At 39.6% G+C, this 15227-nt stretch overlaps 1 protein-coding gene across 3 annotated transcripts in view; it reads left to right on the top strand.

Moving 5' to 3' along the window:
• PSME3IP1 (proteasome activator subunit 3 interacting protein 1) overlaps window positions 1-15227 on the top strand; it is a 40565-nt gene extending 25338 nt beyond the window's left edge. For all 3 annotated transcript variants that reach the window (XM_025268712.3, XM_006059069.4, XM_006059068.4), the window contains exons 6-7: window positions 1295-1359; window positions 14453-15227. In XM_025268712.3, the coding sequence (XP_025124497.1) occupies window positions 1295-1359; window positions 14453-14670 (283 nt within the window). In that variant the 3' untranslated portion in view covers window positions 14671-15227. The remainder of the gene's footprint in view (window positions 1-1294; window positions 1360-14452) is intronic.

The following is a 15227-nucleotide window of genomic DNA, read 5'->3' as shown; positions in this document are numbered from 1 at the left end:
TAAATAGCTGACTTGAAATCATCTGTTAAACTCTCTTTAAAGGTAGGCTTGGACTTACTGGGATTTTTTTGTATAGTTTCTACTGTCTTTTCTAAAATTAATTTTTTGGTCATCCCACGTGACTTGCAGGATCTCAGTTCCCAGACCAGGGATTGAATGTGGACAATGGCAGTGAAAGCCTGGAATCCTAGACCACCAAGGAACTCTGCAGTTTCTACTATCTAATGTTATTTGTCTTTTTTCTTGAAAACTCTTTTCCTTATGTTCTTTTTATTAAAATTTTGATTATAATTGTAAAATTTTTAATTCTCTTTTTTTCTATTAGTTTGGATTTATGTATTCTGTTTCTGTTCTTTTGTGCCTTAAGTTGGCAATTTACCAGGAATACTTAGCAAAACCATAAAGTAAATAGCTTACTTGCCTGCAGAATTATCCATAGATCCTAGAACTTTTAGCCACAATAACCTTCTTCCTTCCTTACATGCTGTCCAGGACTTTAGTATAGTCATGTTTAATACTATAATATTATAATATACTATATTAATATGTATAATACTATATATAAAATTAGATGTTGTTTTTTATATAGACAATGTTTGTCTAGATTTGTATTGGCCAGTTTCTTTGTTCACCATCTCTTCCTTTTGGGATTAAGGCCTTCCCTCTAGGACCATTTTCTTCCTCTTTGAATTGCATTCTTTTTTTTTCCTCACTGTCCTAACTTGTTTAATAGGTACAAATTTACAAACATTACATATATTAGTAGTAATGGTGGACTTGGAGAACATTGTGCATTTTCTGAGCTGCATGGTGAGAGAAGTACGTTCTTTAGATAATCTTTTAGTGAAGGTATTTTGGGTGACATTCAGACTCTCTAGCATGTCACTAAAGATATTTCCTTTAGTCTTTAATAACTACATTTTTGTCATTTATAAGCATGTCTAGATATTCTTGAAATCCATCTGTGGTTCTAACCAAGATGAATGATGACAATAAAGAATCTGATGTTTAAGTGATACTTGAGGATGTAATACCTCACCCCTTGAATTGGTCAGAGGTTTAAATTCTTTATAACAATAATTTAATTGTTGTCTAAAGCAATTGTCCTTGAATTAAAAAATAGATTAAAAAAATAATATAATTGGAAGGAGATTAAGAAGCTGAAATGAAGACTTTCAGATCACCTCAGCTTCTTGAGGCTACCTAAAACCCATATAAAATGGTTTTTGGAGCTCCTGATTCCCTAAGATTTGACCTAGCTCAAATCACATATTTTTTTGTTTGTTTGTTACAGTTCAGAGAGTGGAAACAGTGTGAAAAGACTGAAATCTGACCCTGACCCAGATGACAAGAATCAAGGTGGGTGGCAGCTTTCATATCATTCTTTACCCATCATACACATGAACCATGGTAAAAGGCTGGAATGCACTGTATCTGTGGAGGAACGTGTGTATCCCCGAGCAAACCTACCTAAACTCAGCAAGCCATTTTAAACCATGCAGGGTTTAAACCTAGGATTATATCAGCTGCCCAACAAAGTAATATGTTAGAAACCATGGAACTGATAAATGACAGTTATGTTCTCTCAGGAGCGCTAACAAAGCCAAAGCCCTGGTGATATCAACCTCTACTCACAAAGAGTTTTTCTCTTTCTCCCTTAAATGTCAAGTTTCTTCATTTCACCTGGCTGGCTACCAGTGAGAGGTAGAATGCCTGGCTCCTTCTGTTGGTTGGATTGGATTGGACCAAGAGGCTAAACAGTTTCCAAAGAGTACACTTTCTTTGGTGGTTTCTTTCATGTGATCAAATCTGGTACTGTATTAAGTGGCACCAAGTTATAAGTGAGAGTGAGTTACTCAGGACTGAATCAGGGATAAGAAATTCAAGAGTGTTTTCAGTTCTTCTGACTTCCTGTGGAATTGAGACTCTGAGCTGAACTCAAAGGGTCGTCATTGAAACAGGGGTTACATTTATTTCTCTTTTAAAAAAAGATATTTTAAAATATATTTTTTCTTTCAAAAATTAATGGATATTTTAAAATACATATCCACTGAAGTCCAATAATGGTGGGCTGTTGCTGATACCTTTTTGCTCTAGAATTTACTTGTGAAAAGGATCTTTAGTGAAGAACTTTCCTTCTCCCTATATGTACTCTTCCATCCAATTCTCCTTCCCAGAGGGAAGTACATTTTTTTACGTGTTTATCTGGATATGTGTGTATATCCAGATTATTCTGTGTGTGTATCAGTTCAGTTCAGTCGCTCAGTTGTGTCCGACTCTTTGCAGCCCCATGAATCGCAGCACGCCAGGCCTCCCTGTCCATCACCAGCTCCCGGAGTTCACTCAGACTCATGTCCGTCGAGTCAGTGATGCCATCCAGCCATCTCATCCTCTGTCGTCCCCTTCTCCTCCTGCCCCCAATCCCTCCCAGCATCAGAGTCTTTTCCAATGAGTCAACTCTTCGCATGAGGTGGCCAAAGTACTGGAGTTTCAGCTTTAGCATCATTCCTTCCAAAGAACACCCAGGACTGATCTCCTTTAGAATGGACTGGTTGGATCTCCTTTCAGTCCAAGGGACTCTCAAGAGTCTTCTCCAACACCACAGTTCAGAAGCATCAATTCTTTGGCGCTCAGCTTTCTTCACAGTCCAACTTTCACATATAGGCAATTACAAATACGCTCTTTTTTTAAAAAAAGTTTTATTATAGCTAACTTAAAACATATTTAGATATTGAGATAATAGTATGATGAACCCCATTATGTACCTTCAATTTTTAACATGTCCAATTTTCTTTTTTTTTTTTTTAAAGAAAGTTTTATTTTCGTATTCTTTATTTTGGCTATACCACATGACTTGTGGGATCTTAGTTTCCCATTTGCTGTGGCTAAGACTTTCAATACTGTGTTGAAGAGAAGTGGTGAGAGTGGGTATCCTTGTCTTGTTCCAGATTTTTAGCAGAAAGGTTTTCAGCTTTTACCATTGAATATTATATTGGCTGTGGGTTTGTCATAAAAGCATTTTATTATGTTGAAATATGTTCTTTCTATACTCAATTTTGCAAGGGTTTTCATCATGAATGGATGTTGATTTTTATCAAATACTTTTTCTGCATCTATTAAGATGATCATGTTGGTTTTGTCCTTTATTTTGTTGGTGTGGTATATCACGTTGATTTCAATACACTGAACCATTGTCATGACCCTGGAATGAATTCAACTTGAGTCATGGTGTATGACCTTTTTAATGTGTTTTTGGATTCTGTTTGCTAGTTTGAGAATTTTTGTGTCTATATTCATCAAAGTTATTGGCCTATAACTTTCTTTCTTGGTAGTGTCTTTGTCTGGTTTTGGTATCAGGATGATGGCTTCATAGATGTCTTTGGTAGTGTTCCTTCCTCCTCAGTCTTTTGGAAGAGTTTGAGAAGGATAGGTGTAAGTTTTTCTTTGTATGTTTGTAGAATTTCCCAGTGAAGTCATATGGTTCTGGACTTTTGTTTGTAGGGAGTTTTTATTATTACAGATTTGGTTTCATTTCTAGTGATTGGTCTGTTCAAGTTATCTGTTTCTTCTTGGTTCAGTTTTGGTGGACTGTATGTTTCTAGAAAGTTGTCCGTTTTTTTGAGGTTGTCAGATTTGTTGGCATATAATTGTTCATAGTATTCTCTTATGGTTTTTTGTATTTTTGTGGTATCTATCGTGATTTCTCCTCTGTTATTTCTTATTTGTTTATTTGGGTCTTCTCTCTTTTCGTCTTGTTGAGCCTGCCCATGGGTTTGTCAATTTTGTTTACCCTTTCAAAGAACCAGCTCTTGGTTTTATTGATTTTTTTTTTTCCTATTTTTAAATCTCTTTTATTTATTCCCTGTCTGATCTTTATTATCTTCTTCCTTCTGCTGACTTAAGTTTTGTTTGTTCTCTGTCTCATTCTTTTAGGTGGTGGGTTAGGCTGTTTGATTTATCTTGTCTTGAAGGCCTATATTGCTATGAACTTTCTAAGAACTGCTTTTGCTGCATCCCATGGATTTTGTGTGGTTGTGTTTTCATTCTCATTTGCCTCAAGATATTTCTTGAATTTCTTCCTTGATTTCTTTGTTGATCCATTGGTTTTTTAGTCATGTTATTTAGCCTTCTTGTAATTTTTTTTCTTGTTTCTTTTTCTGTGGTTGGTTTTTAGTTTTATATACCCTTGTGGTCAAAAATGGAGAAGGCAATGGCACCCCACTCTGTGTTCTTGCCTGGAGAATCCTAGGGACGGGGGAGCCTGGTGGGCTGTTGTCTATGGGGTCGCACAGATCGGACACAACTGAAGTGACTTAGCAGTAGCAGCAGTGGTCAAAAAAAAGATGCTTGAAGTAATTTCTATACTCGTAAATTTGTTCAAGCTTTTTTGTGTTTAATCCTAGAGAATGTTCTATGTGGATTTGAAAAGAATGTGTATTCTGTTTTGTGGGGATGTAATGTCCTGAAGATATCAATTAAGTGTAAATGTTCTGTTGTATCATTTAGGATCTCTGTTGCCTTTTCTGTCTCAAAGATGTGTCCATTGATGTTGAGTGGGGTGTTTAAGTCTCCTACTATTACTGTATTCCTATCAATTTCTCCCTTTTTATGTTATTTATGTATTTGGGTGCTCCTATATTGGGTGCATACATGTTGACAAGTGTAATATCCTCTCCTTATATTGATCCATTTATCATTGTATAGTGTCCTTCTTTTTCTTTGTTTATAGCCTTTGTTTTAAGGTCTGTTTTGTCTGATACAAGTATTGCTACCCTTGCTTTCTTGTAATTCCCATTTTCATGAAATAACTTTCCATTTCTTCACATTTAATCTGTGGGTGTCCTTTGCCCTAAAGTGGGTCTCTTGTAGGCAGCATGTTGTAGGCTTTTGTTTTTTTTTAATCCAGTCTGCCACTCTGTGTCTTTTGATAGAGCACTTATTCACTGACATTTAATTATTGATAGATATTTATTCATTGCCATTTTAAACTTTGTTTTCCTGTTGATTTTATTTCTTCTTCCTGTTTTTTGTTTTTTTCTTTTGTCCATTATGCTTATGTTCTCTTCTTTTTGGATTTTGTGGATCTGTTGTAGGTTTTTGATTTGTGGTTGCCCTGTTTTTCAAGTATGTTAACCCCTTCCTTTATCTACTTGCTTTAGACTGGTGGTCATGTAGGCTCAAACACATTATAGAAAAAAAAAATCCATGTTTTCTTGCTTTCCTCTCCCACATTTTATGATTTTGATGTCCTCTTTTGCATCTTCATGGTCATCCTTTTGCTGTTTATTGTGCTTACAATTGCTTTCAGAGAAAGTTTTAAATTTTTTAAAATCTGTGTAATGTCTTAAGTGATTTATTTCCCATTGTGATTTTTCTCCTCCCTATAGGTTCTTAGTACTTTTCTATTTAGAGCTGACCTTTCAACATTTCTTTTTTTAAGATAGGTTTAGTATTGCTGTATTCTTTTACATTTTGCTTATCTGAGAAATTCTTCCTCTCTCCCTCTGTTCTGAATGATAATCTTGCTGGGTTGAATATCCTAGGTTGCAGATATTTCCTTTTCAGGAGTTCAAATATATCTTGCCATTCCCTTCTGGCCTGCATTGTTTCTATAGAGAAATTAGCTGATAGCCTTATAGGTGTTCCCTTGTAATTAATTTTATTTTTCTTTTGCTGCCTTTAGAATCCTCTTTTTATCTTCAGCTTATGCTATTTTTATTATAATATGTCTTGATGTAGGTCTGTTAGGGTTTATGTTGTTTGGGACCCTCTGTGCTTCCTGTATCTGGGTATCTTTTTTTTTTTTCTCTTGTAATTTGCAGTTCTAATTGAGTGATTTCCATTATTTTTTCTTCTAGATCACATTCATTTTTCTGCATTATTCATCCTGCTTTTCATAGCCTTTAGTTCAGCTTTTATCTTGTCAAATGAATTCCCTAATTTTTCTTGGCTCCTCCTTGTCATTTCTAATTCCTTTTTATAGTAATCTATATTTCTGTTGATATTCTTAATTCCTTCAGTATTTTCATTATCTCCTTTTTGAACTTGCTGTCTGTCAGACTGAAGAGGTCTGTTTCATTGTTTGCTCTTTTAAGGGGAATTCTCTTGATCTTTAATTGGGAGTGATTCCTCTGCTTCCTCATTTTACTTACATTTCTCTTGCTCTATGAGTTTAGGAGAAGCAATTATCTACTGTAGTCTTGGAGGCCTATTTTTATATGGGAACAACCCTTTGTAGCCTGCGTGGGTTTACTTTTTTTTGATGTGAGGGCTGTTTTTAGTATTGGATGCCTGCCACCTCTTTGCTTAGTGCATGCTGGCGTTGTCCCCTCAGGAGGTGTGATTGATATTGTGGTGATTGGAGCCTGCACTGGATGTTGAGCGTGGCCTCCCTTTTGCTCTCTGGTTGTCATTGCCCTGTCTGGGGTAGGATCTGCTCCCTAGTTGCTGGAGTAGAAGCCCCCAGCTCTATTTCTGAGCTGCATTTCTTTTTAAAAATCTATTTATTTATCTTATTTTTGGCTGTGTTGGGTCTTTGTTGCTGTGAATGGGCTTTCTCTAATTGTGGCGAGATGAGGCTACTCTCTAGTTGTGGTACACGGGCTGTTCATTGCAGTGGCTTCTCTTGTTGTGGAGCACCAGCTCTAAGACATGTGAGCACAGTCATTGCAGCTCGCGGGCTCAGTAAATATGGCACATGGGCTTAGTTGCCCTGTGATATGTGGGATCTTCCCAAACCCAAGATTGAACCCGTGTCCTTGGTATTGCAAGGCGGATCAGGGAAAGCCCCCTGAGCTGCATTTCTGATCTGTGGTGTGAGGTACGTGGAATTAGAGTGTTCCCACTCGGGGAGGAGTCGCTGAGTATTTTCTGTTAGAGCTGATCACCTGTGTGTGTGCTCTGCTGTGTCACTTTTCACCTGTTGTGTGGGCTCACAAAGTATACTGTCGTTGGCACCACCCTCTGCCCCACCTCAACTGTGGGTATTCTGGCAGTCGGCCCTGGCGCCTCTCAGGCTTTGTTTTCACAAAGCCACCACTGCAGATCCACTGAAGTCAGGTCCCAGAACTGCCGTAGTTGCACATCTTGACCCTCTGTGGGAGCTGTGGAGGCAGCTCAGACCCTAGCCTTCCCTGGTCTCAGGAGCAGCAGTTGTCCATTCAGATGTTCCACAGACACTGAATTCACAAAACCCGCTGTATAGGTGTAAATCTGTGGTTTGTGCAGTTGTGGGGAAAGATTTCAGCTGTGCTTTCTAAGTCCCATGATCCCTGGGGGCTCAGCTGTGATTTCAGCCCCACCTCTGTTGGGCAGCCCACTAGCGTCTACTCCCAGGACTGCTGAGGCAGTGGCCAGAGCTCGGGAGCCTGCCTGGGCGGGGCCTCTCCTGGAGCAAGAGGAAGCAGGAGCTGGCAAGTGGGGAAAGAGGCTGCAGTGGCAACCCCACCCCTCTCTTTCACATGCTGATTAACAGTGGTGCTTAGCTTCTCTGGTGGCCTAGGATTCTTCCGGTTACACTCCTGGTTTTTGTGCCCTACACTACCCCTTTCAAGCTGTCTCTGCACAATCAACAGCAGTCCTCTCCCTGGGTCTGTCCTCTGAAGCCTGCATTCCAACACCCAGCTCCCATCCATACCAGCAGACATGTGTCTTAGGCTGGAGCATACAGGATGGTGGCACAGACCATCTCTGTAAGTCTCTCTCCTGCCTGCCACTAACTGGTTGTTGCGCTTTCCTCTGAGCCTCTTTTTCGTCCCAGGTGACCTCCTTGCTGGTGAGGGGACTTCCCAGGGTGCCAGAACTTCTATTCTCCTTCAGCTCCCTCCCAGGGGTTCAGGACCTGTTCTGCTTCTTTTCGTTTTCCTTTTGTACTAACTGGTTACCTGGAAATCTGTCTTGTCCTTTCAGGTGTTTGAGATTTTCTGTCAGTGTTCAGTGAGATTGTTCCATTTATAGATGTATTCTTGATACATTTGTGGGAAGAGGTGAGTTCCATATCCTGCTACTCTGCCATTTGAATTCTGGTCTGACAATTGGTTTTTTAAAAATCAGTATCCAAGGAAGGATTAGACATTGTATTTGGTTTACATGGCTTTAAAAAATGATCCAGATATAATTCACATACCATAAAATTCACCCTTTTAAAGGAGATAGTTTAGTGGTTTTTAATAATGTGCATTTATCACCACTGTCTAATCCCAGAACATTTTTGTCATGCCAGAAATGAAGCCCCACCCATGCCCATTAGCAGTTATTCCCCATTCTTCCCTCTCCCCAGCCCTAGCAATCATCAGTCTACTTAGTCTCTCTGGATTTGCCTTTTCTGGAAAATTTTATGTAAATGGATTCATGCAACCTATGACCTTTTGTGTCTGACTTCTTTTCACTTAACATGTTTTCATAGTTCATGCTGTGGCATGTATCAGTACTTTTTACAGCTGAATATCCCATTGTATGATACATCTCATTTTTGTCCACTCATCAGTGGATGAACATTTGGGTTGTTTCCACATTTGGGCTTTTACGACCCATGCTGTTATGAACATTCACGCCCAAGTTGTGTAAACAACTATTTTCACTTCTCTTGGGAATATACCTAGTTGTGGAATTGGCTGGGTCATATAGTAAATCTATGCTTAACTTTTTCGGGAGCTGCCAAACTGTTTTACACAGTCGCTGCACCATTTTTATATACCACCGGCAGTATATGTGAGGGTCCGGTTTCTTCACATCCTTATCAATACTCATTACAGAAACTTCTCTGGTGGTCTGGTGGTTAAGACTTTGCATTTCTACACAGGGGGCATGGGTTCCATCCCTGGTCAGGGAACTAAGATCTCACATGTCATGTGGCACACAAAAAAAGAAGAAAAAAAAATAGAAAACTTGTTACTGTCTTTCTTATACCCATCCTGTGGGTATGAAGTGATCCTTTATTGTAGTTCTGATTGGAGTTTCCCTAATGACTAATGATGTTGGCATTGTGTACTTAATGACCTTTGGTTTATCTTCTTTGGAGAAATATATACTCATATCCTGAGCCTACTTTAGAATTGGGTTATTTTTCTTTTTATTGCTGAGTTATAAGAGTTCTTTATATGTTCTGGATGCTAGACTATTTGTCAGGTGATTTACAAATATTGTTTCTCTGGGTTGTATAGAAAGAACATGTGATAGTGTTCTTTGGAGCACAAAAGTTTTAAATTTTGATGCCATCAATTTATTTTTCTTGGGTTGCTTGTTTTAAGAGTCATATCTAAGAAGCTATTGCCTAATTCATGGTCATGAAGATTTACACTTACCTTTTTTTAAGAGTTTTATAGTTTTAGCTCGTAAATTTTGATCTTTGACCCATTTTGTGTTAGTTTTTTTGACTCAAAAGTTTGTTGAAAGGACTTCTTTCCTCCACTGAATTGTGACACTTGTTGAAAATCAGCTGGACAACATGTATGGGTTTGTTTCTGGACTGTCTTTTCTCTTCCATTGATTTGTATAGCTGTTCTTATGCTGTCATCACACACTTTTGACTTGTTTGTTTGTTTGTGCTCCACGGCTGTGAGAGCCCAGAGTCCTAACCACTGGACCATCAGGGAAGCCCCAGCTACACAGCTTTGATCATTCTGGTCTCGTAGGAAGTTTTGAAACTGGAAATCGTTAGTCCTCCACGTTTGTTCTTTTTCAAGATCGTTTTGGCTACTTGAGGTCCTTTACACTTCTGTTTGAATTTTGGGATCAGCTATCACAATAAACTGTGGAAAATTCTGAAAGAGATGAGAATACCAGACCATCTGACCTGCCTCTTGAGAAACCTGTATGCAGGTCAGGAAGCAACAGTTAGAACTGGACATGGAACAACAGACTGGTTCCAAGTAGGAAAAGGAGTACGTCAAGGCTGTATATTGTCACCCTGCTTATTTAATTTATACGCAGAGTACATCATGAGAAACTCTGGGCTGGAAGAAGCACAAGCTGGAATCAAGATTGCCGGGAGAAATATCAATAACCTCAGATATGCAGATGACACCACCCTTATGGCAGAAAGTGAAGAGGAACTAAAAAGCCTCTTGATGAAAGTGAAAGAGGAGAGTGAAAAAGTTGGCTTAAAGCTCAACATTCAGAAAACGAAGATCATGGCATCCGGTCCTATCACTTCATGGGAAATAGATGGGGAAACAGTGGAAACAGTGTCAGACTTTATTTTTTTGGGCTCCAAAATCACTGCAGATGGTGACTGCAGCCATGAAATTAAAAGACGCTTACTCCTTGGAAGGAAAGTTATGACCAACCTAGATAGCATATTCAAAAGCAGAGACATTACTTGGCCAACAAAGGTCCGTCTAGTCAAAGCTATGGTTTTTCCTGTGGTCATGTATGGATGTGAGAGTTGGACTGTGAAGAAAGCTGAGCGCTGAAGAATTAATGCTTTTGAACTGTGGTGTTGGAGAAGACTCTTGAGAGTCCCTTGGACTGCAAGGAGGTCCAACCAGTCCATCCTAAAGGAGATCAGTCCTGGGTGTTCATTGGAAGGACTGATGCTGAAGCTGAAACTCCAATACTTTGACCACCTCATGCGAAGAGTTGACTCATTGGAAAAGACCCTGATGCTGGGAGGGATTGGGGGCAGGAGGAGAAGGGGACGAGAGAGGATGAGATGGCTGGATGTCATCACTGACTCGATGGACAAGAGTTTGGGTGAACTCTAGGAGTTGGTGATGGACAGGGAGGCCTGGCATGCTGTGATTCATGGGGTCGCAAAGAGTCGGACACGACTGAGCAACTGAACTGAACTGAGTCAGTTTCTATGAAAAAGGCAGCTGGGATTTTGATAGAAATTGTTCAAAATCTGTAGATCAGTTTGGGAATATTGCCATCTTACAGCATCTTAACAGTAGACTAGTATGTCTTTTAAGTTTCATTTAACCTGTGGGTTCTTCCTTTTTCTTTATTTTTGTTTCCTTTATATTTTACTTGCAAAGAAACTGAGTCTCTGTCTTGTAGAGTTTTTTACCCTCTAGTTTTGCTAATTGCATCCCCATGGTATTCCTTTATACCCTGTGTTTTGTGTAAAATGGTAATTAGATCTAGAGCTTAATCAATTCAATTTGATTTTTTGGTAAGATTACTTCATATGTTGTTTTGCATTTCCTATCATCATCATTATCTTAATTAACATATGCTCTGTTTGTTGCTTAGTTACCTTGGGAGTCATAGCATACTTACGCATAAAGAGCTTCTTTATTCCTATTTAAGGCTGTGTAATCCATAGTATGGTTGTACCATAGTGTATTTATTTAGTTTTTTTATTGATGAACATTTAGATTGTTTTTATTCATTTTCTAGTATGATGTTTCATTAAATAACCCTGTGCATGCATCATTTTTCACATTCACAATATGTCATGTTAAATACTTACAAGTAGAATTATTGAGTCAGATATACATTTGTAGTTTAGATAAATATTGCCGAATTGTCCTACTAAGAAGTTGTTCTAGTTTATATTCCCATCAGTGATGTAAGAGTTCCATTTTAATTGGGATCTTTTTAATATATAAGAAACTTGCTAAATTGTGGCTGCTTAAATAGGGTAAGTATATATACTGTGTGTGAAGTGTCAATAGAAATCTAAATGTATTACAACTAGTTACCAGGGAGCCCTGTATCTGGTGCTTATACACTGATAGAAACTATCTCCATCAGTCAGTGGAAAGGAAAACTTGTGGGCTTCTTTAAACTCTCTAAAGGCAGACAAATTGTATTTAAGAGCCATCTTTTCTTTGTTATTCTAAAGCCCTTCTTCCTACCCTTTCATTCTTATTTTAGAAACTGGACAAGAAATATCCTCTTGATAGGAGCTAAGGCCCAGTGAGAAGACTGTCGCCTGAAGCTTTAGAGTCTTGACCTTGGCCAATAGAAAGATTTGTCCCTTGAGTCCCCCAGAAGATAGCTCTGTGGTCCTTATGGAGATTCAGGCTTCCCCACTGGAGGCACTGGCTTAAGCTCTGAGCAGATCCAGTGATACAAGTTGGTCCCATCTACTCTCATGTCACGCATCTGTCTGAATCCCAAGAATGTTCTCCATTAGTAATTTTCAGCGTCAGTTTAGTATGATAATGTGGTCTTGCAAATACAGAAGTTGGCAGGAAACTTCACCAAATGGGTGAGATCAGAGGGCACCATCTTGTTCTCTGTGGGCATTTAACTGCTTTTGGAATGAAATTTGTTAGAGCTGCCATCTCTTTTCTTTCTTGAAACTTCCTAGATAATTGGGAGATAATGGTTCTTTCACTTAAACTTTGCTAATGCTATCATGGTCCCTATTCCCTTTGGTTACATTTCTGTGGCTGGCTTCCATCTTTCCTTTAGGTCAGCTCTAGTCCTCCACAGGTGCTGTGAACTTGACCCTTCTTTTCTAAGATAGACCCGAAAATTCAATTCACCCTTGAAATACTTAATAAAATGATACATCTCACTGAATAGCTCCACACAAATTCCTTTTCTAAGTAGCTGATTCATGCCCTTATGATATCAGGGTTTTTTTTTTTTTTTTTTTTTTAAACGTTTCTCAAAATGCTGAAAGTGTCATTGTATGTGTGAGCATAATAATACAATGAATGTTCAGGTAATGAATGAAATACAGTTTGATATTCTGTCCTAAATTTTCACATTCTCCTCACTCCCACCTCCAAAATCTAGCCATTTGTAGTGAAACTCTGTAATGCATTTTCCTGCGTTCTCACACATTATGAATGTTGTCCTGCTCTCTGCCCACGGGGTGGGATAGAGAAAAGAGCCCTTACCTTCCGGAGACTTAAAGTCTAAGAGAATGTGGATAAGGAGAAGAGAGTCATTAGGACTGTCAGTCTTCTATAGCCTTCCTGGCTATAATACAGGAGTTACGGAGCTAGAGGGGCTGTCCTTCCTATTTAAGTACCCTAGGATACTCTCTAAATTTTTGCATTTGGCTTTATTAAAAATTGTGTGAATTAGGTAGTCATATGCACATAATAACAAATTGAAAAGGGACAAAAGAGTGTGGAATGAAAAGTTGTTTTATCTTAGAGATCATTGAATACCAGTACACACAGAGATGCTCTACTCTTCTTAATGGCTGGATACTAGGCCCTTACATTGGTCCTTTATTAATGCACCTTTTGGTTTCTGTTATCAGCAGTGTTGCGTGAATATCATTTAAGTGTGAAGAACATGGCCACATTGTCCTACATTCCCTCAGCAACATATATAAATGCCTATTTCTCCTTACATATTGTTTATGCTTTAGAGTCATTTGTTTCTTTTTTGGTGAACTGTTTGTGTCTTCTGTCTGCTTTTCTATGTGGTTGTTGATTGGTTGTTGGTTTTGGAATAATTTTTTATATCATAAAGAAGTTAGCTTTTGTGATACTAATTGTAAATATTTGCCTGTTTTTTTGTAACCTTGTTACCACCTCCTCTGCAGTCATTGTCAACTCTCATGTCACTTTTCTGCATCTCCATGTTTTCACATTGCTTATCTATAGCAGCTTCCTTTTTCCTTATTGGTAATTCCTGTATGAGCAAATGAACTGTGTGTACTGGCTGGTTGAGATCTCTGTCTGCTGCTCAGTGGTATTTTTTTTACTTACTCCTCATTTCAGAGGTGTTAGGGGCTTGTTGGGTCGCTAGGAGTCGGACACGACTGAGCGACTTCACTTTCACTTTTCATTTTCATGCATTGGAGAAGGAAATGGCAACCCACTCCAGTGTTCTTGCCTGGAGAATCCCAGGGACAGGGGAGCCTGGTGGGCTGCCGTCTATGGGGTCGCACAGAGTCAGACACGACTGAAGTGACTTAGTAGCAGCAGTAGCATCAGGGGCTTGTTAAGGCAAAACCCTAGAAGATAGTATGCTTGTCAGCCGGAGACAATGAGTGGAACTCCAGCCGTACTGTGTAGTGAGCTCTGGGAACGTTTTAGAACATCATCTTTTGATTCAGGCTTAGTGTAATGTTTTCTACTCTAAGTGGCCTTTAACTTTAGGTGGGTCTTTGCACCTCCTTCATCAGCAAAATGGGGGATCCCTACATACCAGGTTGTTTCAGTGATTAAATGAGGCTGAAACAGGGAATAAGAAGGGGTGGAGGAAAGTCCTTAACTTTTCCTCTAACCTTCAAGTTCTGTGTTTTCTAGGTTGAGGCTTTCTGTCATGGAAGTGAGGCCATGACAGTGGGTTTCCTTGGGCGAGAAGAGCCTCAACTACTTGGTGACATCTTACGTGGTCTTAAAATATTCGCTGCTGTGGCTTTAGTTTTCTCAATTGCAAACGAGGCGCACAGCTTTGAGATGAGTGTGATGATAGTGTTGACTGCATAGTGTTGTTTTGAGGCTTCCAAACGTGAAGCCCTCAACACATGGAAAGCAGGCCATCAACTCTGGAAAAGGGTGCTGAAGTAACAGTCCCACCTGCTTTTTTGCAGAAGCCTCGTCCTGCGTGTCTCTGGGAAGCACCTCCCTGAGCAGTCCCTCCATCCACTGTCCGTCCGCGGCCGTCTGTATTGGCATCCTCCCGGGCCTGGGCGCCTACTCCGGGAGCAGCGACTCTGAGTCCAGCTCAGACAGCGAAGGCACCATCAACGCCACGGGCAAGATCGTCTCCTCCATCTTCCGAACCAACACCTTCCTCGAGGCCCCCTAGCTTCTCTGTTCTCACCAAAGGGTGCTCCTCCCCAAGAGTAGACTGGACAGTTTATTCTGCCTACAGGCGTTATTTCCCACAGAAAACTCCTTTGCCTGCTCCTTATGCACACCGTGACATTTTTAACTGCATCTAAAATGTGCCAGAATCCATCTGTGGCCAGACGTGTGTTTGGTTTCTCTTTCTACTCCAACACAGATGCCCAAGCCAGTCCTGCAACTTCTGTCCGCACTGATGCAGATTGCAGCCCAGCCGAAGTTTCACCAAAAACACCCTGGGAAGATAGGTACCATGCAGCTTGCAAAGAGTTTGGATTCTGGTGCCTTCTTGTTTTTTCTTTTTTTTTTTCCTTTTCCAACATCATTAAGAAGCAGGGACAGTTTATTGAATAGATATCATTTAAACATTCTATTCTTAAGTGATTATATTGCATTGTGGAATGTGTGGCAGGCGGGGGTGGAGTGAGACGAGCCCTAGTAATGGAACAGCGCACAAGGCCCTGGAACTAGCTGATTCTTGATGTTGTGTGACTAAGTAAAGATTCTAAACTACGTCCA

Source organism: Bubalus bubalis, chromosome 18, assembly GCF_019923935.1.
Source record: "Bubalus bubalis isolate 160015118507 breed Murrah chromosome 18, NDDB_SH_1, whole genome shotgun sequence".
Classification (NCBI taxonomy): domain Eukaryota; kingdom Metazoa; phylum Chordata; class Mammalia; order Artiodactyla; family Bovidae; genus Bubalus; species Bubalus bubalis.
Note: the sequence above shows the minus strand (reverse complement) of the source record. Positions and strands in the feature narration are given on the sequence as shown.